Source organism: Hippoglossus hippoglossus, chromosome 21 (assembly GCF_009819705.1).
Source record: "Hippoglossus hippoglossus isolate fHipHip1 chromosome 21, fHipHip1.pri, whole genome shotgun sequence".
NCBI classification, from domain to species: Eukaryota; Metazoa; Chordata; class Actinopteri; order Pleuronectiformes; family Pleuronectidae; genus Hippoglossus; species Hippoglossus hippoglossus.
The window spans coordinates 6,718,018-6,744,752 of NC_047171.1; the positions used below are offsets into that span (position 1 = coordinate 6,718,018).

At 43.5% G+C, this 26,735-nt stretch overlaps 1 protein-coding gene across 2 annotated transcripts in view; it reads right to left on the minus strand.

Moving 5' to 3' along the window:
* Positions 1 to 26,735, minus strand: part of wnt6b (wingless-type MMTV integration site family, member 6b) — a 38,389-nt gene that overhangs the window by 5,487 nt on the left and 6,167 nt on the right. Inside the window, exons 2-5 of one of the 2 annotated variants that reach the window (XR_004612516.1) lie at positions 22,647 to 22,867; positions 13,825 to 14,153; positions 11,918 to 12,483; positions 463 to 466 (exon numbers count right to left, since the gene is read on the minus strand). Coding sequence is in view for 1 of the 2 variants with exons in the window: in XM_034574355.1 (XP_034430246.1) it covers positions 12,022 to 12,483; positions 13,825 to 14,153; positions 22,647 to 22,867 (1,012 nt within the window). In the remaining variant the exon portion in view is untranslated. Of the gene's footprint in view, positions 1 to 462; positions 467 to 11,417; positions 12,484 to 13,824; positions 14,154 to 22,646; positions 22,868 to 26,735 lie in introns of those variants that run through there. The other variant, XM_034574355.1, reaches the window with a different exon arrangement.

A 26,735-nucleotide genomic window follows, 5' to 3' on the forward strand; every position in this document is an offset into this window, starting at 1 on the left:
CCCCCCCGCCACCAGTGGAGGGACGCGAGCATTCTGCCAGCATGGAGTCACCAGAGTAGTAAAACACTACACGAGTTCAGCATTCAGACGCAATTAAGTTGCCGTACACAAATTTAGAAGATCAGGGAAACAATACCACATCAAGTTCTCCTCGAGGGATTTATCGCAGCACCCTGATCTGGAAGATTTGGCTGGGACGACAACTTTGTGCTTAATTATTTCAAGGCCTGTGAGGAGATTTATTGGCTTTTCTGACTTTGTGTTGAGTTCTGCAGTTGGGACGCGTCGCACTCTGTCATTCCCGTCTTTCTGCGTCTCTTGCTGTCATCGCGACTAATAAAAACGTGACCGACCGAATCACAGTCCCTTGGAAATGTGACTCATGTGTCGCTCCCCTCGCTCCACTCGGAGGATCAAACACGGAGGAGATCACGAGTGGCCCTGTGAAGTGATCCTGCAAACCAAACTATGAAAATATGATAAAAGTGGGTTTCTAAATTAAATGTTAAAAGCAGAAAATGTTAATGGTAAGTCCATAGACATAATTATTGCATATGAATACAAATAAATTAAATAGCTGGTGCGTTTAGGTCAAGGTGTTCTTTCTGCCTCTTTTCATTTCCACACGGACTGTTAACCTGCGTGAAACCTATAAGTGACACCAGGAGACTTCGGGCCCCAAAATCCTGTCCCTCGCCCACAGGTTCTGCAGATTCACATGCAGAATTGAGAGTTGAATCCATATCTAGTCCCACGCCTTGCTCTGTTGAGTACACCCAGAGGTGTTTTACTGCTACGGCTGACTGACATGTTTATCGACTTGATTCTTTTGTGCTATCTGTGAGCGAGCTGTTTATTGTGTGAAACTGGTTTACGCAACTTTTAATAAACAGCTGCCACTGCGCCCGTACGTGGCACTTAACACATGATTGTAATACAGGAGGGAAAAATGTATGAATGTGCAGTGTGTCTACTTTATTCTAACCTTTAATTTATTTTTGACAAATCAAAGTCATAATTATTTACTGTGCAGAGTAAGTAAAACCCTTGAGAAAGTAAATCCAAAATAATTTGGGGTGTTCTGAAATGGCGAGGGGAATTTGTAACTTTTACTTTTATCTTTATCATCGTTAAATCTTCATTTTGAAATAAAGACTAAAACATGATGATTAACCCTTTTTTGAGTAGTCATGGTGGTTAAAGCAAATATCTCGGGCCACATTAAACCACAGCAGTTTTCAATGGAGCGTTGAACTTGCAAAACATATCAGGGATAATGACCTTTGGGCCCCTGTCTTTTTTGTTTTTTTTAATTTGAATGACAAATGTAAGGCCCCAGCAGGCGACATATATAGTCATTACATATTCACGCTGTCGACCTATTGCACATTATTCATAGTGAAAAAGGATATCTTGCACAAACGTGTGCACAGGCTGACACATAATAACACACACAACCTCCATCGGGTCTGCAGGCCTCTGCCAAAGAGTTAGGTCTGCTGTCTTTGTGCTTCTCCTCTTCTCTCTCTCTCTCTCCCTCACACACACACACACACAGACACACACACACACACATTACCCTTTAATTGTTTTTCATTCTTCACCGGAGAGTGTGTTCCTGTTCAGTTACATTCGTTAAAAATGATGTGGGAAACATTTCCCCGCTGGTCTCAGACCAACTCGACTCCTGTGTCTAGAGACGTTCGGACTTTATTTTCGTTAAATGCTCATGCCAGGTTCATTTCATAGTCCCCTATTTTGAGCCTAAAGGTTTTTGTTTTAACACGATTTTCCTGCAGCCCTTGAAGCCTTTATTATTTTTATCTCGCACCGCTCACACCCACTCGCTCTGCAACACGAAATGTGAACCTGCTGAACGTTTAATTCAATAATAAACTAAAACATGGAGTTTTCCCAACAGTGCCGGTATTTTTGTGGAGTTGCACTGTCTGGTTCAATTGAAACTTTATTGTCCTGCAGGGAGAGACACGGCCGAGCAAAGTTTTCACAGTCGTGGCGAGTGCCATGTAAACACATTATGTCATACTGTATTTGTGAATATATAGTCTATGGTCTTGTGCCGTCACACCATTAACTTTTAGTGTGGTATCACGGAACAGCAGTGATTTACCACTACAGTGAAATACATAAATATATATGACTTTTTTCTGTGGTCTTTTCTGTTTGTCTTCTGTCAGCTCCAATTTTTTTTTTACAGGTTTTTAAGCTCACATGAGGCTTAAGGCCTTAACACAGTAAGTGTTAAAACTGGATTTGTCATGTAGCCTTTGCCTGAGGCTCAACATAAAGTCTTCTACACCAAAACCCGCAGTCAGACATGCACTGAACTCCAGACAGTTTCCTGAGGTCTTCCAGAGGGGCTGTGTGTGAGTATGCAAATGTCTGAATGAGCCCATGTGAGGATACTGCAGAGAATACAGAAAATGTCTAGAAAATTCACAGAATGAGTGAAAAAAGTTAAAATAATACAGATATATCGGTATACGAAGACAACGAGATTCGAGAGCTTTTATTGATGAGGGCAGATGACATTGTTAATGTGCTGTAAACAAAAACACATGATTTCTGCAGCAGAATTCATACATTATGCTTTACACATGTTCTGACATTTTCCTGATGCTGTGAGCATCTGACCAGGACCAAGGCCCCAAAATGTCCGAGCCCACCTTTAATTATCATGTGACCTTCCTCTGCAATAAATACTAAATGTTTTCCCATCCCTCTTGTACCATGCAAATTAAAGAGCAATAAAAATCTTCTATATTAATTGAAAATTAAACTAAATTAAATTGATCAGCTGGTGCTTCATACTTAACATATCGACATAAGGGTAGAACTGATGTTTTCATCCTCAACAAGAATGTGAATAAATGTTGGATAAGTTAGATGAAATTGGTTTCCAAGGCTTTGTCAAGGCCTCTTGGTTCTATTCAACCGCCAGATTATTTCCTTCCTGTTAACTCCGAAGTTCAGCTGCATTGCCGCTTTCATGCTTGGGCGACAACCATGGTAACCCCTTGGTCTGATTACGTCGGTCATATACTTGTAAAGTTAAAATTGGAGAAGTTCGTCCATTACTGCCCTTAACACTGCAGAGGGCTCCCATTGTGCCATGACCTTGTGCTTTTTTATATAGTGCATGCGCTTCCATTAGTTTCGGTCCGACCTCCCTATATTGCCGTGGACTTCTGACGATTGACCTCACTGTTGCAGAAATAGCAGAGCGGGTGTCATGGTTACGTTCACCATTTAATGCACGCGCGGGGACCATCGTGAACCCAAAACCACTGTTGCTCTCGACCTGGGATCTCATACGTCCCAAATTAAGTAGAAGGTACGGTGATAGGATTTACGATTGGAGGTCAGAAATAATTACAGCATGCAGTCATTTAAAGATAGCTTGTGGCCATTTTGCAAAAATCCCTCATCTTCTCTCTCTCTCTCTCTCTGTGTTTCCCCCCCCCCTTACCTTGGCCTTTCTTTACCTCGCTCTCTCTCTCTCAGCACACGGGCCGACAACACTGGGACACTACACTGTGCCGTATATATTAACTGACAGGAGTTATGTTTGTCACACTCTCTCTCCCCGCGTCTCCCGGTGAAGGGAGTTCACGCGAAGTTCACGTTTCTTGGAGAGTTTTGGCCCGGGCCGACGAAAATAAGCAAAGCGGAGGAGAGCGCGGCGGAGCAGAGGTTAGTCAATTACAAGGCTCGACACTAGTAACTAACTTCTAACAAGCAAATTCTTGGCTCCGTCTGTGTGTGTTTGCCCGTGTGTGTGTGTTTGTGCGAGCGTGTGTGTTTGTGCGAGCGTGCGGGACGGGGAGAGGAGAAAAGTGGCGCGGGTGCACAGGGGCTGTCAATGAGAACGGGTGTTTGTGTGTTTTTGCATGCAGGGACACATGTTTTTTTGTGAGGGATCTTGTGTGAAATGTGGGGAGCAGGACAAACAGTGCAAAAGGAAGGGACAGATGTGCAATTACACCACAGCGAGCCTGGGACAAATGACAGGGCTGCCTGTTAAACAATCAGCATGGAAGATCGATTGGCCTCAGTGATGGAAGTGCTGGTCTGGAAAGGAGAAAGTTAAGAAGAGAATGTGTATGAAAGCATTTTTGGTCGTCTCCCCCCCCCCCCCCCCCCCCCCCGAAACTTGGTTTCCTTCCCTCCTTCCTCCGAGTCTTTTAGACTGAAGCAACAATACGACACTGTGTGGCTCCATATCTTACAGCACAAGCGGGACATCGCTCACTATGACTACCACTTTGTTATTCTCTCACGCACTGTGTCACCAATCACTTCATCTCATTTTATCTCAGAAATCTGAAAAACACACACACCCACACATGCTCGGCTGTGCCACGGATCAAATGCTCGCCGTACCTTCCTGTGCCAGTAACACATGGATGTTATTAGAACTGTCACAAAGTTGTTTATCGGTGTAATGCGCTGTCTCTGTGTTGCAATCCCCGAGTCGAGACTGCGGCGTGGTTCTAATCAATTAACCCATCTTTGCAGGAGACTTGAAACATCCCGGGGCTGTGAGAACTGGCTTTATTTTGGATGATCCCGAGATGATGCACAGAGGACACACGCCAGAGGAGGGGAAACTTCACTGAGGATCCTTTTAAACAAAACAGTGGGGATGCTAAACTTCCTTGTGTTTTTTTGTCCTCTGGTGATTGGAAAAGAAAATAGTTCCCAGGTTGTATTTTTTGGGAAAGGGACAAGGTGAAAGTCGTTTTTTATGAGCTCAGTTCAACTAAAGTTTTGAGCAGTAATTGTGGATTTCAAAAACAGCTCAGATTGGGATTTTTAAAAGGGGCACAATAATGAATTATAATAATAATTTCTTAGAATTTGCTGTATTTTCTCATTCTGCTCATTTTATTCTTCAATGTAGCCACTTATGCAGTCAGGTGTTTATTTCACCAAACACCATTTTTGGCTCATGAAAGCGGTTTGGGGCTCAGTGTCACACCATGTGGTGATGTGTGGTATGACGTCCTGGATTTGAGCCCAGTCCGTGACCTTTGCCGAACCTCGTCCCTCACATGGTTTGAACTGACCACTGTCTCTTCAGCTCAAAGGAAAACATTCAAATCGTGCTTTCAACTTTCAACTCCACCTGCCGCCTCTTGGTATTGTATCAAAAATCTAAATCACATGAAATCAAAAATGTTAAAACGTGAGGAATGTGTCTCGGGGAGAGTCTGGGAAAAGTAGGAGCATTGGGGCAGAAAATCAAGCTGCTCTTACAAATACCATACGGAATGCATATATGTATGAATTTACAAACACACACACACACACACACACACACACACACACACACACACACACACACACACACACACACACACACACACACACACTCACCAAGTCTGTTTGTTTACAGGGATTGAAAGTGCTTGTTTTCCTCATCGCTGCACTTACCTCTGAGTATCTCTTATTAGGGATGATTAGGCTACAACATGTCTGCATGACATTGTTTACTCAAAACGTTTGTAAGTCTAAGTGTGTGTGTGTGTGTGTGTGTGTGTGTGTGTGTGTGTGTGTGTGTGTGTGTGTGTGTGTGTGTGTGTGTGTGTGGAAGTACACACTGGAAGTATGCAAGGTAGCGGGCCCAGCCAATCCAAGAATGTGTTTACAAAGCCTTATCGCAGAACAGTCGGATAAAACTATATGTGTAACTTAGCTCAAAATGTCAATAGAAAATCTCTCCTCCTCTGTCTGACACTTGTGAAAGTGGACATACACACACTCACTGTAACATAAGCAAACATGGTGTAAATACTGTACACTTGGCTGCTTTGGCAGAAGAGTTGAGGGGATTGAAGCCAGTTCTGGGTTTTCTGCCATGTTTCGTTTTAATCCATTATGTCATGATTTCATTTATGCTATGTTTAAATTCTTGGTTTATTTCTGTTAAGTTCAATTCTCTTTCTTTTATATTTAATATTCTTTTTTTGGTTGTCATTGTTATGATTAGTCCTCTCAGTGCAGTGTGCCATGCCTGGTGGGGTGTAGCGTGACAGTTTATCAACTTTCTGCTACAAGGACGCCATCTTGTGTTGACACACAGAAGTGAAAGGCCACTGTCATTGACACTGAGAATGAATACCACCACTTATGCGCAATATTACTCTGTTTTATATACTATCGTGTATTTTTCCCAACATATTCATGTTCATTTGCAATACTCCACATTTATTTACTTTATTACTACTATCATTAGTTTTTACTGCCACTTTTGTTTCGTATTACGCTAACTATTTATATTATTTTCATTTCTATTGTTATTTCTATTTTGCAAAGGTTCTGCATTTACTACATATACAGTTTATATTTTAATTTTCATTCATAATACAGTTTATTTTATTTATCTTTATTTTCACAGATATTTTGAGGACTTAATATTCAGGAGCGAGCTGTTACAAGAATTTCTTATCTTATCTTATCTTATCTTATCTTATCTTATCAAATCATATCTTATCTTATCTTTTTTTATCTTATCTTATCTTATTCGAAAGTCTGTGTCATGAAGTATTGTCCAAACAGATATACCTGGCAAACCTTGAATGAAAGCAGCTTGTAAAACTGTGTTAGTGCCATTAAATGACCACTTTATTGGTGTAGTACTGTGTTCAAACACTGTAGCAGCCACTTGCAGCTGAAGTTGGCACCTGTGTCGAGTGCCGCTCGCTCAGCCTCCTCTTAGAGAAGCAGGCAAATAGCAAAGATGCTTCACAAACTGCAGCACAAGTTGCCGGTGCACATGTGCATGCACTTTAGCGAGCACGTCGTCTGCTTCCCATCAAGGCATCCCACGACTCTTGTTGCACAAACAGCCCCTGTTTATTGTCTCTGTCCCAAAGAGAAAGAAACCTGCCCCGTCTTCACACAGGAACAGATACGGAGCCAAAGCAGCCACAGTAGACAGCAGGCCCCCTCCGTCTCCCACCAACACCTCTCGCAGCCATGTTTTCACAACCCGAGATAACAGAGAAGAAGAGGATGGGGGGTGCAGGGACAAACGGTTACGGTCTGGAGTTTGATGAATTACAAAATCGCTATATGTGTGTGTGTGTGTGTGTGTGTTTGAATGTGTGTGTGTGTGTGGGGTCAGCTTGACGTGTATCCACCCATCCACCCGTTTCTCCCGATTGATGCGAAGACGACAGGTTCCCAGAGCAAAAGAAAGTTTTTTCTAATACATTATTTTTCTCAAGGAGTGGGATAACTTTGCCAAAAATACATTTTATGATGAATCTTCTCTCACTGGGCCTTTATGTGCACTGCAATTTATCAGGCTCAGCCCTCGCCTCGTGTTCAGGGCGACTCCAGTAACTCCTGATGTGTTTTGTCGTACTGTACATGAAGGGTCCCGAGGCAACGCCGCACCTAAAAGCCACGAGATGCATTGATGTGCACAAAATGGACTTTTAAATCCCCGAGCACCAGCAGCACCTAGTTGGGTGGGCTGTGGAAGCAAGGCAGCAGCTGAGCCATCACCTCCAGGGCCTGCATTAGCTCATAAAGATCCCTGTCTTTCCCAAACACCCTGAGCCCGGGCCCAGGTTGGGCCTGCGTGTGTGTTTGCGAGGAGGCCCACTAATGTGAGAGTGTGTGCGTGGCTCTGGGAAGCTTGATGGATGATACTTTTAGTGCATAATTCACCCTGTAAAAAAGAAGTGAGATTGCTTCATTTCACGGTTTGTATTAAACAAGTTTCTCTCTGTCTGTCTCCCCCGCTTCTGTAATTACAGTCATTGGTATCAGATGAAACCCCACACAGAGCTGATCTCTGGATGTGCCCTTTGTGTAAGCAACATCTCACTGCGAGATGGATCGAGGATCGGAGGAGAGTTCACACAAATGGAAAGGCATTATAGTGTCGGGTTACATCTAAGTTTTCTCTCTCTGTCCCCTCAGCCTCTGCCTCCTTTCCTTTTTCTCTATTTGTTAATATTCCCTCCCTTTACTCTTATTTCTGTAAAAAAAACGGCGCCTCTTATTTCTCCTGTTTTGCATCTCCTGTTGTTTTTAACATAGAAGCAGAGGACCACCAACACTCCACTGCAGGAGATAAGACATGGAGGCACTCTATTTATCTGACTGATCTACGGAAATGACTGTCTGCAGCGTAACACTATCGAGCCTTTTACAGTGGCAACCCTTCATTAATGCTTTGTGGGAGGCTGCGTGTGTGTGTGTGTGTGTGTGTGTGTGTGTGTGTGTGTGTGTGAGAGAATGCAACAGTCAGCGTAGGTGGAGACACAACTCATCTCTGGTGGGGACGACGCTGCATTCCTCAGGCACTATTTCTCTCTCGGAGGGACACATGGAAAAACACACCCGTTCTAACCTGGCCGTGCACTCCAACAGACACACACACACACACACATGCACTGACTGACAAAGACAGACACATGCTGCCACATGCACACAGATGTCGACAGGCAGATCTATTTATACCGGTGCTACAGTAAATCTATCCGCTCACTTGTCTATTTTCTCTGGCTTTGCCCATGCAGCACTGAATACCTGCTCAGCCTAAAGACGAGTAGGAGAGGAGAGGAGAGGAGAGGAGAGGAGAGGAGAGAAGAGGAGAGGAGAGGAGAGGAGAGGAGAGGAGAGGAGAGGAGAGGAGAGGAGAGGAGAGGCTGGGGGAGACAGGAGGAGACGAGGGGTCCGAGGCATTTCCCTCGTCCTCCTTGGCCTTTACCTCTCCATGTCTTCCACACAACTGCCGGCCTGACTGCTGAGAACCACTGTGCAACAAATTCCAGGAAAATAAGAACTTGTGTCAACTTGTGCAGCTCAAACTAATACAGGCCACCCCCCCCCACCCCCCCTTTCTACAGCATAAATACCTCAAAACAACACCACTCTTTTTTTTTTTTAAGCGACAAAAGGAATTGAAAGAATCTAATCAAGGCAGAGGCGCATAAAGAATCCAGTCTGGTGAAAATTATCCCCGAGGTGAAAACCTTACACTTCAGACAGTGTGTGAAATACTCCTCTGGAACTTCTGGAGGAAAGCCAGAAAGGAAAAGTGACATAAGATGTGATTAAAATGATTCTGTTAATGTTTAAATTTAAATGTTGTAATTCGTTTTAACAGGTTGAAAACTCTGTGTCATATTTAGTTTTGGTTTGAACAATAGGTTTTGTCAGGATTGGGCCACATTCAAAGTACAAAGTAACAAATACACTCACTGTTACACAAAAACACGTATGAAAGGGGAAATATGTACATATGTCTAGGTCTTGTATGAGGATCTTTATTTTATAAAATCTATATTTTTTTGGTTCGAATAGTGAATTTGTTCAAATATATTGGCTTCAAAGTGCAGTGTCTCATCACTTCATGTCTCATACGGGTCAGGCACTGCAAACAGAAACAGAAAGTTAAACAAAAACATGAATTTGTAACAGTGTAACTTCCAGATATGAAATGATTTTTGCAGAATACAGAGAGAGCAAGAAAATCTGTAGGATGAAATATATGACAACGGATGAATTCTGTGACATTTGCTCCACAAAATGTGTTGAATTGTGTATCTGTCATTGATTTGTGTCCTTATTACCACATTTGTTATAGGAATGTATTTATGACCGTCTCCCATTGGCTACATTAGGTGTCTTTTTCCACTAAATCTAGTCAATCTGACACAGGCATCACCTCACAGACAATAAGCACAGAGTGACTTGAGTGTAATTTTATTCAAGGAGAAGGACAAAGGTCACAGCAACACAACTGCATGAGATCATGAGGTGTAAGGTCGCCTCGGGCCGTGTGTCATTATGATAAAAGCTGCAGTGATGATAATAAACTGAAACCCAAGTCATCAAGATTGGAAAAAGATTTATTGTTCTGCCAGAATAAAAAAAAAAAATGATATTGCTCAATCCACATCGCTAATGATAAAATGTACATTACTCATCTGTGTGTTACTGGTATATTTACTTTATAGGACTTCTGTGCTGTCTAACTGCAAAATATGAAAATTGGGGCATTTTTCATACAAACGTTCATCTCTGCTGAAAAGTGGGTGAAGATAAAATCACAATAGTCTATAAATGTGCAGAACCTTAAGAGGACAAAGTGACTGCTGACACAAACAGTCGGATAACAAAGTGGACACATCAGAATAACGGTCCACGATAAAGGTGGTGATTTCATTTTGGCCCGAATAAGGATACTGTGGGAAGATCAGGCAAATCCGCAACATGACACATAACCAACGAGATGATTCTGAATCCTCAAGGGTAAAATATAATCCTGTCCCTGAACGCTCACCCGAAACACAAACAGCCAAGATGAATGCAAGCGATGCAGTATTATAGTTCAGTATATGTCGCTGTACATCGTCTGGTAATAAAACTCTCGTGTAAATGAGATGACATGATAGGTTTATGGGGGAAAAAACACTCCCCCCTGGAAATCAACCACAGATAAAAAAAGATCTTGTCTGCCTCGCCCAGAGACAGAGAGTCACGGAGCCGTGTGCTTTTAATAACCAACACAATGCAGTTTAACGTCAGACAGCAACTTACAGATATATATATATATATATAAAAGGAACTGTCCACTGAAGGGTACGGTGATAACTGGCCTACCTGCACAGACGCATGGTCAATGGACTGCATTTGTATAGCACTTCTCTAGACTGTGAACCACTCAAAGTGCTTTACAATGTGCGTCTCACTCACCCACTCACACACACACTCATTCAAGGACATTTCAACACGCTCAACACAATCAAACCGGGAACCTTCCGATTGCCATAGATGACCACACGTGGACACACAACACACACACACACACACACACACACACACACACACACACACACACACACACCTATCGAATGAGAGCCAACATCCAAAGTGCATTATTACATCAGCCCTGTATGTCATAACAGATAAACAAAAAACACATCATATACATTTTTCTCGATTACCGAACATCTTGTCAACACAGGTTTTTCTCCTTTGGTGAACAAGGAACAGCCGACTCCCAAAAAAAAAGGTTTTATTGCCAAACAATTACTGAGGAAGTCCATGGCAGCCGTCACATGCAAAGTGCTTCTGAGAGAGAGATGGAGGTGAGTAGTCTTGTCATCATATCTATATATAAATAACAGTCTTTGCTGACAGGCCGAGTCCACACCTGCAAAAACCAAAAGTGTTGACACTATTCTTCAAATTGGATAATGTGATACCGTTTCCCTTTGTTTGGTGCATTTTTTTTTTTTGTATGTAGTAGTAGAAAGAAAGTCAAGACCAGCATCTTTCCTTTTTTGGGGTTTGGTGTTGCTATAGTTACATTGACTGTAACTGAGACACTGCTTCTGTACTATCAACAGTTTGCAAGATTTTTTGGAATGATAAAATACGGAGTTGCAGCTACACTGGAGGTGAACAGGCAGAAATCAATGATCCATTACTTTTCTGGGATGCTACAGCATAGACTAATAGATACCAGTACGTGCACGACTTTTTAAAACCATGGTACTAACTGTTTTCATAGGGAAATGCCCAATTAAATGAGGCGGATCAATGACACGCTGGTTGAACTTGTGGAAGGAGGAGAAGGCAGCTGATCATGTCTAGTTCCTCCTTTCATCGACCTTCCTCTTTCATTTAGATGGAAAACACATATTTTCACATTCTTTGGTCCTTTTTCATAAACAAGAAAAATAAAAAATAGGTAGTTCTGAAAAGAAATGTTTCTTTATTTGACTTCTTTTTGTCCATCTCTCCATTGGTGCCGTGTGGTTGTGTTGACCTTCTGCACCTTCCAGCATCTCATGTCTTTCTGGAAGTCAAACACTATCTGAAAGTAAATTTTCGGGGGCATTTTCTGATTGAAACTGGTGCAAAAAACCCAAATCCTTCTTTCACACTGTAGCCAAACTAAAGCACGCACCTCAAAAAGTAACAGAAGTCACTATAATTAACTACGTCTGACAACTCTCAAACCTCAGTTCATCAGTGGCAGAGACTGAGCTCTTTCCGGACCAGGCACTTCTTGCACTGGACCACGCAACACCAGTGGAAACGACACAGGCAGTTCTCCTCAAACACCACCGTCTCCTCCCGGTAGCCGCGCTCGCAGCACAGCAGGTCACAGCCGCTGATGTCCATGGCCGTGCTGTTGCACATGCGGCCTCGTGTCCCCAGCGAGCCTGTTTTCCGATTCGCCAGGCAGAAATCGGGCGACTCGTCCGAGTAGATCAGGTCCTGCTTGTCCGGCGGCTTTATGTTCTGGCCCACGGGAATCAGGGTCTTGCCGTCGTTGCCTCCCATCACCTTGGAGGCCCCGTTGAAGCGCTCCAGCAGACGGTCGCCTACTTCGCGGAAATGAGGCATCTTTTTCCAGCACGTGCGCAAGGTGCAGGAGCCCGACAGTCCGTGGCATTTGCACTCTGTCCGCATGTAGAGCTTCACCGCCTGGGAAGGAAAAGGGTGGAGGGGGAGCACGGGTGAGGGGATTTGCGTGGGGGAGAGGTGACGGAGGGGGGGGCAAACAGGTGGAAAGAAAGAATGGAGAGAGAGAGAGAGAGAGAGAGGGTTGATCAAACTGAAAAAAACAGGGGCAAAGACCCTTTTAACCTCGTACCCTCAAGTGCAGAAGAACTGCTCTTGACAAATGGGTCCTAAAGAAGTAATTTATTAGTATGTTTTTATGATACATCACAGACAAAGCCACCGGATCACGCACACACACACACACACACACACACACACACACACACACACACACACACACACACACACACACACACACACACACACATGCACACACTCAAACACACACTGATAGATAGGTAAGATAAAAGCAGACGCTATTCAGAAGGAATTTAACTCCACAACCCCCCCTCTCCCTCCACGTTGCCTCTGGCCTTCCTACATCTAACAAGCCTTGACAACAGATCATTCACTTATACTGCACATAATTAACCCATCACACACGCTCACACGCACACACGCACACACATACACACATACACACACACCTGCCCATGCACCCACACACAGACACACACATATTTGCAAAGTGTGCGTACAAGTAGACGTGCATGCATGGACGATCTCCCAAATCCTCCTCTCTCTCTCTCTCTCTCTTCCTCTCTACCTGCCTTTGACCCCGACTCAAGTGAACTTTATAACTCGGTGTTTCGCTCGTACATGTGTCAACATTTCTGCAGGTGGCTGCAGCGAGCTTGACATCAACAAAACACTCACAGCCAAAACCAAATGGGATCTTGGAGCAAAAACTATAAATTTTCGGTGCAAACACGATAATTAACTTAATCTGAGTTGCTACTTTATCCCCCCCATTCTTTCGGTAGCTTGTCGTGCCTATAACTCATCCAGGGTTCGAACGAGCTACAAAGAGGAACTTTAAACTTGAACAGGGGCTTTGGAAACATTAGAAGCTACCTGCCTCGGAGGCTTGAAAACAAAATGTGTGGCACGCTCTTGTTTTTGTGTTTCAGAAACCTGATTCTTGTCAGAATATCGGCTTACGGCGCTACACAGATCTGGCCGGGAGCGATGTCTTTCTCTTTCTTGCATGTTTGTGGAATGAAAAGTATTCCAGAGGGCAAGCCGCAGCTCTGGTGCTAATATGAAGGGAAACATCAGCCCTGGGTTGAGCACAGTTGTAGTGGAATGAATAGTTTTAATGCTGTTACATTAATGTTTATGATGAATTTATTCTTAACTCGACCAATTCAAAATATTAATGCAAAAGAAAAACAGACACACTCTGGAATTCCTTTCTCTTACCAGCCGCCCGGCCTCATTGTTGTGCAGGTCAATGAGCGTCCGGATGTCGCTCTTGCCTCTCCTCCTCTTGGCGTCCATAAACTGTTTTGACTTTTCATAACCAAACTCCACATCATCTCCGCAGCCCCCCCATTCCCACTTGACTCCATCACCAGGGGCGGAGGAGGAGGAGGAGGAGGAGGACGAGGGCGAGAGCGGCCTCGGCGGGGCCCTGTTCCTGGTGGCCTCACAGCCGCACTGCAGGAGGTCGCCCATGCTGCAGGCCTGGGTCACGGCGTGGGTCACCCCGGCCGCCGTTATGGCATAAACAAAGGCTGTCTCCCGGATATCTGCAGTGAGAGAGACATATAAGAGAAGGGTTTAATCTTTAAGAGATATAATTACTTAAGTGATACACCTGTATTTGAAGGAATTATTCATAATCTAAGTTAAAACAGGCCGGAGCCAAAATTCAAAAACTGAGGATTGGAACCAGCTTTCACTCATTTAATAACTTCATCATTTCAGTTAATGCACTTCATTAAAATTGCAGGTCAAAAACTTGAAAACATTTAACATCCTCATTATGACACAGTGACAGTACATCTCCATGATACATACGCACACATTTCACCACATCACACCCAGACATCTGTTGACTTTTTTCACTGACACATGGGGGGGTGTTTGTATTTGATCATCCCGCGTGTCCTCCACAATCAATCGAGGGATAACAACTAGGAAAGAGAGAGAGCGGCCCCGAGTGCAAGAAGCTTGTTTCCATCCATCTATTCATCCAGGCATGTGTCCCACCATCCAGCCCGTCAATATCTCAGCTACATGGAACAGGATAAAAGCACCTTTGTCTCACTCCTGGTCCATTACTGCAATCTCAAGCGTCACTGGATTTGTAGTGCTGAGAGGATGGCTAATTCTCTCTCTCTCATGCACAAACACACACACACACACATGCAGTCTCACACTCGTACACTCATATACACACCACAGCTGCTGGTTTATTTTGGGCACCGAGCTTAACCCTCCTGGCAAAAGGCACGTCCTGCCACAACTGCAAATTGATCATCTGTCCTCGCCGGTGGCTTCAGCACGGCTCTCAGCCTCAGCTCAACACATCTTTGTTCTCAGTTATAGCTGCTATTGTCATTCGCTCGACGGAGGGAAAGAGAGAAATAATCTAAAAGAGACCTGCTGGGCTGAAACAAGAGAACGCCCTCCATCATTCTCTTTTTAACAAGGATGCGCTCAGGAGTGGCATTCTAATGAATTCACTTTGCTGTTGTTACTGTTTGTGTTACTGTCACCACAAACTTTCTTGATGAAAAATCTTTAAGACAGTAGATCTATGAGAAATCTAAAAACTTCCAGAGTCTTAAAATCTTTTTAAACCTCTGTGTTTAGTCACTTGAATTAAATTTAACGTTGCTCTAACAACTAAAGATGATTTCCCCCTTTGACTCAACACTGTCCTGCTGCCATGAAAGAGCCGGCCTGTACAACAAGTGGCCTGCAGTCTGGAAACGGCCCTTTTGAAATTTTCTATCGCCCAGAATACTATGGTCCTCAAATCAGGCTGATATGTGTGTAGAATAATAAAACTACAACACCTCTGAGCAGCCTCGTTTTATCTGCTCCCGTTCCTTGTTCGCCTGCGGACCCCCTTAGCTGCTTGGTTTTCCCCACTGGCTGGTTACCCATATCTTTCTGGATGGAAAGCTCTGTCTGAGCTACTTCAATTCAATGAATCCTTTTTCACTATAATCATCTTGTTTTATATATTTGTGGGTGTGGCGCTGTCACAAAAAACATTTGAGTATTTTGGGGTGGAATGTCCTTCAGTCCTTCATCATAGCTTTCCTACTTTTTGTACAGACTGATGGCTGCTGGAATTGATTATAATAATGCATGTCACTAGTTTATACCATGTAGTAATATATCTACTGATATAAGAATTCTTTGTTGACAGTAGTTGACTAATATTCTGTGTGGCACCAGAACCCCCAGTGATTTTACTATTTGGCCCACTTGCTATTAAAGTTGAATAACCCTGCACTAGAACATTGAGTGCATGCTGCTGTAAATAGTCCCTCAAAATGCACCATTTTATTCCTGTTTGAATAACACTTGCTAAAAACTGGATATTACTGAGCCTTTTTAAAAGAGGAGACGTGCAATTGAGTGTGACATGTTTAAAGATTTGCGTCTTAAGCAGACAAAGACAAAAAGAAGACATAAAACAAATGTATTAGGGCGAGTGAAGAGTGAAGAACAGCCACTTGTTCAGCCAGTGTGTGTGTGTGTGTGTGTGTGTGTGTGTGTGTGTGTGGGGAGACTGAGCAGAGGACTTTTTTTTCTAAAGAGCTGGAAGGCGGTGAGCGTGCAGTCACCACCGTCAACACTGCCAACTCCATATCGCATGATTCAGAGAATGGGATTCATTAGGAATGGTAACACACACGCACGCACACACACACACACACACACACACACACACACACACACACACACACACACACAGAGGGGATGGCGTGCGACAAAACCTGCACACCCCAGCACGCCGCGATATCAATACCAGCTGTGCACCCCAACACCCAGAGATGTCTCTAATGCAGGCAAATTTGTGCAAGTTTGTGTGCGTGCATGTGAATTGGAATGTGCGTTTGAGAAGAACTGGTTTATGTAGATATCAAACATTTATGACATTTCACAAATACTCTGTTTGTTTAATGTTTTTTATCTTGTGGTTTACGTTTGTTTAGGTTTGGCTCTGACTGATGCCAGGCTAAACTGTGTAAGTGACTCTCTACAACCGTGTGTGTGTGTGTGTGTGTGTGTGTGTGTGTGTGTGTGTGTGTGTGTGTGTGTGTGTGTGTGTGTGTGTGTGTGTGTGTGTGTGTGTCTGTACTTATTCTCATATCACGGTGGGGACTTTGAAGTGACACTAATCATGGTGTTACTTTGGAGACACAATTTGGGTCTCCATGGGTTGTGCTCTTTTAGGGACTTAAGTCAATGATGTGTGTGTGTGTTTGTGTGTGTGTGTGTGTGTGTGTGTGTGTGTGTGTGTGTGTGTGTGTGTGTGTGTGTGTGTGTGTGTGTGTGTGTGTGTGTGTGTGTGTGTGTGTGTGTACGCGCAACAGGCCCAAAAAGACCACACCTCTCTGCTGCTGCCGCTGCTCAGCAGAAAAGATTTTCAGTAGGAGCGACCCACTGGAACCGAGATGTGTCACCTTTAAAACATCCCTGGAGTTATTCAGAGACACGTGTGTAAAACATCAGCACACAAGTCATTATTAGAACAATGTGGTGATAATAACATAAGCTGTGTCCAAACAAGCCGGGAGCCTCTCCAGATGTCCTCAGATGAACTGGTGCGACACAGCCTTTCATAAAGGAGACCTGCATGAGGGAAGTGTCACTTGACATATATTAAATTTTTTTTTTCCCCTGCTGACTTGGAGCAAAAATAAGATCCTATGAGAAGTGAACAGAGAAAGACGACAGAACCAAACCAACAGAGCAGGGGGTTAAAAAAGAGAGACAGAGAAAATCGAAAGTATTGTTATGTGTAAAAGAAGCAAGATCAAAAATCTGATGATTTAAATGCCCTGTTTCATATTTTCCTCGGAGACATGAATTCCAAGTAAATTCTCTGCCACGGCCGGTGTCTGGGCCTGTCTATGTCTGCTTCTAATTCCAGAAGGCCCTTCTGCAAGAATTAGCACATACTCTTTTAATGGTTTGACTTTTAGGCCAAGATACGAGGGAGGTCTGGTTCATCTGCCGACACCCGCAGCGACCGATGATCACATCAGGTGCTGTCTAGTCAAATTCCCAAGTATCAGAGTTGGAGGACAAGGGGGGGGGGGGGGGGGTGGGGGGGGGGGGGGGGTGCAGCTACCAATATAATCTCAGGTGTAGAAATCCACAAACTGCAATAATAATAGATTGATTTGAATGAATATGATCGGTCTTTTTGTGCATTAGAAACATAAATCTATTTGCATTCACATGTATTAAGTCACCTGTTACCTGCATGGGGAAGAGGTTGTGGCGATCTGGGATTGGTTCCAGCCCCCCTGACCCTCAAAGGATAAAAGTTATGAAAGCAACTGCTCACAAATGGGACTAAAACAAACAGAGTTCTACAGAAAGTGATGCACAGGTGTTGAAACCAGCCCACGGTAGCTCCCTTATCTCACCGCTACCAAAACACAACATCCTGTCATTTATTGTTTTATGTATTTAGACTCGATCAGCACTTTATGTGCAACACCCCCGGTGTGCTTGCCAGGTTTGGCATGCTTCCATTATCAGGTATGGGAGACTCACCTATTCACACTGTCAATCACACAGTGGGCTATAGTAGTTCCTCTCCATTTCTTATAATTGCCAGTTACATATAGAACAGGAAAACACAATGTGTGTGAAGCTGTAAACATGTGTATACATGTCTATATACATGTGTGTCTACCTTTGAACAACATTACAGAGAAATCTCTGAGGTTTATGATTAATAACTGGTTTAATTAATGTGCAACCATTGTACGGCCCAGAGCGAAAGTTCTTGTTAATTCAACAGCAGTGCGGTGTTACACACACACACACGAGCAGACACACACACAGACACACACACACACATTCATACACACAATCTCACTTTCAAAAGAAAAGCCGCAGCATCCCTTATGTGATTACCAGCATTGCTGTATGCTGGCTGGCTCGCACTGCCAGGCATGACTGCTCCAGGCTGTGTGTGTTATTTAAACAGAGCAGAGATCAAGCAGAAGATGATAATAGCTACCACTTAATGACAAGAAACCACAAATTCAACTGTGTTTCGGAGCCAACTGTGCCTGAAAGGTTCATGTCCAGAGGAGGGAACATTTTGATTCTGAGGCATAATAAGTTGTCTTCCTTGTGTCGACATGTTCATTCATTCACACATGTGAGTTTCAGAATGTTGTGAAATCCTCTAAAACCCCTATTATACCAACACACACACGCAGACACACACGTGCATCTACGTGTGTGTCTGCGTGTGTCTGCGTGTGTGTGTGTTTGTGTGTGTGTGTGTGTGTTTATTTGCCATGCAGGTGGATAGAAATATATATATAATGTATCCATTATCATGTTCGTCATCCAAAACAAAAAAATTAAATACTCGGACACACACAATCACACACACTTATACACACACTTATGCACACACAGATATGGTGAGAGTGAAGACATATGAGGTGGGAAATGTGTGTGTGTGTGTGTGTGTGTGTGTGTGTGTGTGTGTGTGTGTGTGTGTGTGTGTGTGTGTGTGTGTTGTTTGTTTTGCATGTGGCTAGATAAACAATATATCATTATCATGTTAATCATCCAAAAGAAGGAATGTGATACAGGCACATGCATAAACACACACACATATGTGCACACAAAGTCACATACACATGATAGTCTTCACACACACACAAACACACACACACACACACACACACACACGCACACACACGCACACGCACGCACACACACACACACACACACACACACACACACACACACACACACACACACACATGCTTGTTAGCTGTACAGTCATAAAAAACGGAATCACTTGTACTTATCTTCTTCCTCAACTGACAAGCTACAGTACACAGTCTGTTCCTCAGTCAGACACACACGTTGACACACAGCAGTGCACCCACGCCACACAGCGAGTCCCATCTTCTGGGGGAACACGCAGCACAACACAAGTGCAGCCAGGTTTATGTTTGAATAATGGCTGAAAATTGCCTGATAGCCTGGAGATATTTCTCCAGAGTGGAGACAGAAAAAAAGGTGGTGCAGCCAGTGTTGGTTGTTCTCCAGACCCAAACACCCTGTGGCTTTGTTTTCACCGCGGAGTTCGGAGGCGTGTGTCACTGAATAACCCCGTCCCCAGTGCACAATGAAACATCCTGTGTCTGCCCGCCACCCGCATGGACACACAGATGGATAATCAGACAGCGGACTGCATCTGTTCTCATCAGGATTGTCTCATTGCTCCACAAAGAAAAGCTTTTGTCGTCAGAATAATTGTCTATAATCACATAAAACCCCAAACAGAGGTCAATGAGGTTAAGTAAAGCACTTAAAGAGAGAGTCCATTAAACACAAAGGCACTTTAATTTGTGACGTTTACTGGTAGTTCATGATAAACAGGCATTAAGAGCAGATCCAGGTAATTGAGGACAAAGACTTCAAAACAGAGAGGCACTTTGGCCTCCCGTGTAGACAGGCTGGAATTTATGATTAATTGCTAGTCTGTCTCCTACTGGTAGATTCTTGCCCTCCTTCCCTCTGTCTCACTCTTCCCCTCTTTCTCAATCTATCTTTCTGTCTTCATTCTTTTTTCTCTCCTTTGTTTCTCTGCCCGAGACACTGGCAACACTGGTACAGTCATGAATTCAGATGAGATAAGAGACAAAACAACATGCATTTAAAACATGTCAGCTTCAGCTACATGAGTTACCGACAAACGTAGACCTACTGTCGAAATCCCCAAAAGATGCTCAGGTCTCAGGGTTTGATTGCAGGGACCCGATTTTTGTCTTTGTCCCAACGAAAAGCAATAATATCACCACCTCGCTAATATTAAACGTCATCGGTGCAATGCACTGATATATTTGAAAAAGTAATATATTGCTAAGTTGACCACCACCTGATATATCATTTTTCTCCTTTTCATGGATCTGAACGTGTCATGTTAAAAGGCTGCGGCTGGTCAATCCGAGGGGAAGCAGCATGTTTTGGATGATCACCCATTAAAGATAATTCAGGGATCTTGGATTCAGGGGCTAGCTCCAAGTTATAGACATGTGCGGATGCGTGTGGAAACTCCACCTTCTTCCGCCTCAATCAGTTCAATCAGTTTCCTCTCTCCTCTTGTTACAGTTATTTTACTATTGTTAAGTTAAGCTTTCAGGGATGGTGCTGCAGTAACAAGGTCCCACCAATACACGTCTCAGCAGTCAATGCTGTTTCATTAAATTTTGATAGCATCAAATGACTGAAACCATCCTTGAAAAAAAAACGTATACTTTGACTTTTTAGTTTGGCTTATGTCCCATCCACTAGCATGGAGGAGGCAGGGTTGATAACCTACACTGCGGCCAGCCACCAGGGGGCCTTTGAGACACTTTGGCTTCACTAATCAGAAATGTATCCATTCGGTTTAGTAACAATTGTTTGAAGTACACACACATCGGCATAGAAACCACACTGCCAACTAGTGTCTAGGCGGGGTAATTGCAGAACGATCCAATTGTATAAATGCTCACGATAGTGGAGGCTACTCGCGTAAGCTCTAAATACCCAGTTTTAGAACTTAGCAGTATGTGATCTGTGAACTAGAAGTTCTACAACACCCAAGTTCCTGTGTTGTGCCAACTTTGGCCCGAGGGCAGAACACCAAGTCTCCCCTGTGCTTCCTGACTATGGTCCGGCCGATTAGCCTGGGTAGGTCGACAACAGGGAGATTGGAAAATACAAGGTTCTGCATTGTCACTGGAGTGTGTCACCATCACTTATAAAGGGATTTTTAGAGTTGTATGGTTGTTGCTCTGCTTGTCTGAGTGTTTTACTTCCATATGGAAACTTGGAATCTTGTTTGCCTGCGTTGAAGTCGAGAATCCATCACAAATCTTCAAAAATGTTTTTTTCAATACTTTATTGTGGCCTTATTAAGACTTATTGAGTTATAATATTAGTTATTGCCTGTTTGTTGACTAAACACACAGATGAAAGTCCTCTGTATTACCACTCCAACAGGACACAGGCAGTTCTCTATGAATCTAATCATATGAGAGAAAATCCAACACAGTAATTGCAAAAGACCCAGCGCTGACCCAGCATCAGTTATATTACAGACTTCAAAGAGCGGCAGGAAGATGTCAGGAGATCTTAGGAGAGATGTTAAGATGTTAGTTGATCATTTCAAGCGTGCCCGATCTGATGAAGACGAGAGTCAGTCAAGTGTGAATACGTCTGGTCTGAAATACAACAGCTGCCCTTGTCTGTTGAGCTGCCATTAGACAGGGATCTGACCTCAAGTTGACGTAAGGCCGCCGGCTGCGGTCATGAGGTCATGGGTTCAGATCCTTCGGCAGTCGCAGTTGGAAAAATGAGGACATGACAATTTTTATTTGAATGCGTTTTTTATGCATGGGCTCAAAATCATGTGAAATAGTTTTGGTCGAACTGGTGGAGAGAGCAATGATGGTTATGGGAATTAATTTCTCTTCCATCAGATCAGATCGGATCGTCTAGATCGGCGGTCAGAAATCTGAGAGTCACATGCTGTGGTTTTCACTTTTTCACCGAATCCAAAAATCCAATGTGACTTGTTGAAAGGAATATTTTGGGATATGCTAGTTTTTCCACCTCCATTAATTGTAACTCTTTTTAATTTCTTTTTAAATTATTGTCTTTTTGAATGCCCTGTATATTTTATGTAATGCACTTTTGCACAATTGCCTTGTTGTTGAAATGTGGTATACACATAAACTTGTACACATATATATTAATATGCTGCAAGACCACAGATCAGCATATTTCTTGAGATATAATATGTTAATTAGTGAGTTTTATAGGTGCTAGTATGTGTTTCCTTTCGTACAGAACCACGAGCTGCTTCCACGTTTGCACTCTTTCCTCTAAACAAGCGAACAAGTTGGTGGCTGCAGCTTTATACTGAACGGATGGACGAGCAAGAAACACAAGGAGCAAAGCGCAGATAGGAAAGGGAACGACACAAAGCTGTCATAGCATCAAGACTGCATTCGTCATTTACTCACCTTGCTGCAGTATTTTGCCGAAGTATTTGTTGTGGCTCGTGCAGTTCCACCGGCGGTACCTGAACTGGTACTGGCACTCCCGCACACCGAGCCTGGCCCCTTTGGCCACCTCGCTGACGATCTCCGGCTGAGTCTGGCACAGCTCGGCCTGCTTTCCCGCCAGACGCTTCGCCTTCCTGCAGATACTGTTGGGGTCCATCACCAGCGGACTGCCCACCGCCCTACCAAAGCATAAACAATGTAAAACGAAGGGAAGAGAACAATTGCAGAGTGAAAAACGATAACTCGAGCAACACCTGTTCAAACCAAAATCGCACAGTAAACAATGTGGCCGCGCTCATCAGCAGCCGCAAACCAACATTTTTCTGTTTTTTCCCCCTGTGGCTGCTGTGCCTGCCAACTCTTCCCACCACATCTCAGCGACAATGTGCTCCTGGAACAGGAACATGGGAGACAAGGGAGCAGAGTTTCCCAGAGGCATCTCCTCATGTCACATTCACAGACTTGGAAGAAGTGTGTGGTCCTCACAGAGTTGGAAGGCACACAGTTGGAAGCCTCTTAGCCGACAGGCCGTTTACAGTCGATCTTGACGTTAAGTTGATTTTGGTAAACCAGAGGGCCGACTTTCTAGATTCCACATGATACAGCTCCTCTGGAGATTTTTGCCGAAGTTAAGAACCTCACTGCTGAAACCACACAACCGGGCCTCCTTATGGACTTCCCAGATTAAACCCATCGCAATGAAAAGTATACATATTATATTACAGTAAATCAGCATTTAATTGCGTAGCAAGATAAATCAAGCCTGCCTCGTGTACTTCAAATATTTAAAACATAAAAAAATACATGTACACATATCTTGCATTTGATCGATACAGACTGCGGACCTCCTCAGCAGCTTTGACAGATGAGTGTATATAATAAAGATAAATAGTTTATTCAAACTCTTAACGGGAAAGAGAGGCTTGGCTTGACCACTTTGAAGCGACGCCACTGTGGCCCGTTTAGTGTCATAATATGAGAGGTTTACAATATGCCTTCATTTCCATTCTTTCCGTAACAAACAGCCATTTGTCAAGTCTGTAATTAGGTAGTTATGCGCGTTCAACTTTCCTCACACCCTTTTTTTTTTTATTTGCTCCGTCACATCTGCTGAGAATCAGCGACTTTTAGGCCATAACTGATCCACAACTTTAAGTGGAATTGGAGTCTGAGGGGAACGCAGAGCGAGAGAAAGCCAGAGCGAGAGAAAGCCAGAGCCTCATAGGTTCTCATTCAGCCTTGTGTCTGTTAATCCCACTCGCTGGTGTCTTTCAACTGCTTCGAGAGCTTGTTTTAAGAAGCAGAACAAACACTCCTGTGCGTCCCCTCTCCTGCACGGGGCTCCGACACCGAGCACACACATGCACGTTCATCCTCGCACACTCCATCCCTGTGTTTTGGAAGTTTCGAAACAATCTATTTTTATTGTAATTAGCCTATTTATATGGAAGACTCACATGCCAGCACATGATTGAATGGAAACATAATTCATAGGGAATCTTGCGTCAGTCTCTTCGCCAGTAACAGCACGGAAAGTATTACCCAGAAGCAAACAAACACTGTTGCCCACCAGAGTTTACATAAATGACAATGGAAGAGAGCGTAGATTACAGTTATGGTTTCCTTGTAATCCGTTTTGATAATTCCACTTGTCTGAAGGAGTGGAGCTTCCTAATTCCACATAATCAGCCTTGATAGCTGGTGTTTAGTGTGTATAATCTTCAAATTATCTTAAAAATATTAAACGTACTTGGTCATTGTGCTTTATCCACACTCCAAGGAAACCCACTGTTTCCAGGATTATTGACAGTGTATTGACAACATTGCTATGGAAACAATGTTGTATTCTCAATACAGGTGTTCTCTCTCTCTCACTCTCTCTCTCTTTCTTTCACTCTCTGTGTGTGTGTGTGTGTGTGTGTGTGTGTGTTGTGTGTGTGTGTGTGTGGTCCAGGTCTTACTCATGTTGTGGGGACCTAAATTAGTTTACATGGGGACTTGTCTTCAAAAAATATAGGCAGATAGGAGGAAATTAATATAAGTAAGTGTGTAACCATGGAGACATGACTGTATGTGTGGGGTGTGTGTGTGTGTGTGAAGGGGGGGGGGAGGGGGGGGGGGGGGTAGTCACACAGATAATTAGATCATACAGTCTGTACCTGTTGATTAGCAGGTACACGCACAATACTTAGCAAAACACACTCCCTCTCAACAACCACTTATTATCTACCCATTTCCATCAGGAAGTGTCTGGGTATACATACGCATGTGTGTGCGTAAGTGTGTGGGTGTGTGTGTTAGAGAGAGAGAGATCGAGGGAAAGTAAAACTGATGTCAACGCATGCAAGTGTCATTTCTATGTAGTCTTCAAATTTTATGGACGTGTGAAAGAGAATCGCCTTGTATCTGCGGTTCTGTGTGTGTGTGTGTGTGTGTGTGTGTGTGTGTGTGTGTGTGTGTGTGTGTGTCTGTGCGTGTGTATCTGCCAGCGGCATCTCTGGGAAGCCAGCTCTGTCAGCAGCTCACAAAAGCCAGCCAGGCTGTTTTATAATGGGAGGTGTAGAGTTGTAAAACTAGTGAACGTACAGGATGGAGTTTTTGTTCGGAGACCCGTGTTGCTGTCTGAAAGTGAGAGGCGGAGACAATTATCACAAAAGAAAAATACTCCTCAGTGAACTGGTGACGGAGACCCAGTGAGACTGCAGCTGGTGGAAAAGCAGATGTACCAGTAACTGTACAAGTTTAGAAATGAGGCACAGTGAGGATGGGAATGGGAATGTGGGCGTGAAGCTGAAAGCAAAGTGAACTCGGGTGGAAAAGCATATCGCTGGATATATACCCAAAAATGGGGGGCATCCATTGGATGATGGGATGAGTGAAGGTGCCGCTGCATTCTTGCCCTTGTTTGGAGAGAGAGACATGTGAGGTACACTGATAGAGCAGAATCATTTGTCATGGATTCAAAACTGTGTGTTGTAGTGTTTCCAATATGCTGCATATTCTCCAACTCAGGACCATCTAAGTATTTTTGTACCATTCTTTAACTTATTTGTTCTGTTTTTTGTTGTTATTGTTGTTGTTGTTTATGCATATTTCTATGTAAGTACACTGAGAGAAATGTAAAATCAGATTAAATATACCTGTAAATAAAGATAATAAAGGCGATTCTAATTCTGATCCTGAAAAACTGCTGCTGGGAGAAGTTGTAAACTGTGTGCAACTTCTTCTTCTTCTGCAGTCCCCGTGAAAGTGAAACTACCTTAATGTGCACTGACCCTATTGTATCATATACAGATCAATGTGACAGTCTTATAGCTCAAATAATTAGATATAGATGCTTCACGTTCAAACTACTTGCACACGCACACACAATCTTGCATGCATACACTTCTCCGAGCAGGTGCATTAGCTACAGCGCAGGCCTGCACACAGATAAAGGCTCACATCCACTTGTGTGAGAAGGAACTTCAAAGTCAGACAGTAATCAGATCCTTCCCATGTGAGGTGGCACTGTTCCTCAGCCCGTCATGTATGGTACAGATAACAGATAATGCACCAACGAGGATGTGCAGGCAGTGATTTTATCAGGAGGTTTAAGGAAACATTTCTCTCGGCTGAAAAGTTTTTGGTACTGATAAAGTGCGAACGTAGAGATAGAGGTTCGTGCAGTCAGAGATAAAAGACGACTGATATCAGCTGTTATCACCCGCAACAACTTAACAGCTTCTCCAATCGAGAACTACTTTACCTTGTGGTTCCTCTTAATTGCTTTAAAAAAGTAAACACGATCTTATCGGTGTAGTTTCACAATTGTTTAAAGAGGTCGTTCATAACGCACTGGAGCTGGAAAATGGAGAAAACAAGCAGTTTCAAATTAAGATGTTATAAATAGACGCCTTATTCTGTGTTTTCTGGGCCCAGAGGTGGGTCAGAAAGAGATTAAACACTGGTGCGCGACCTCAGGTTTCATAAAGGATCTCACGGCACCATAGATAAAGTGCTGTACTGTACGGGACCCTTCTTTTTTTTCACTCCGCCCACGAATGA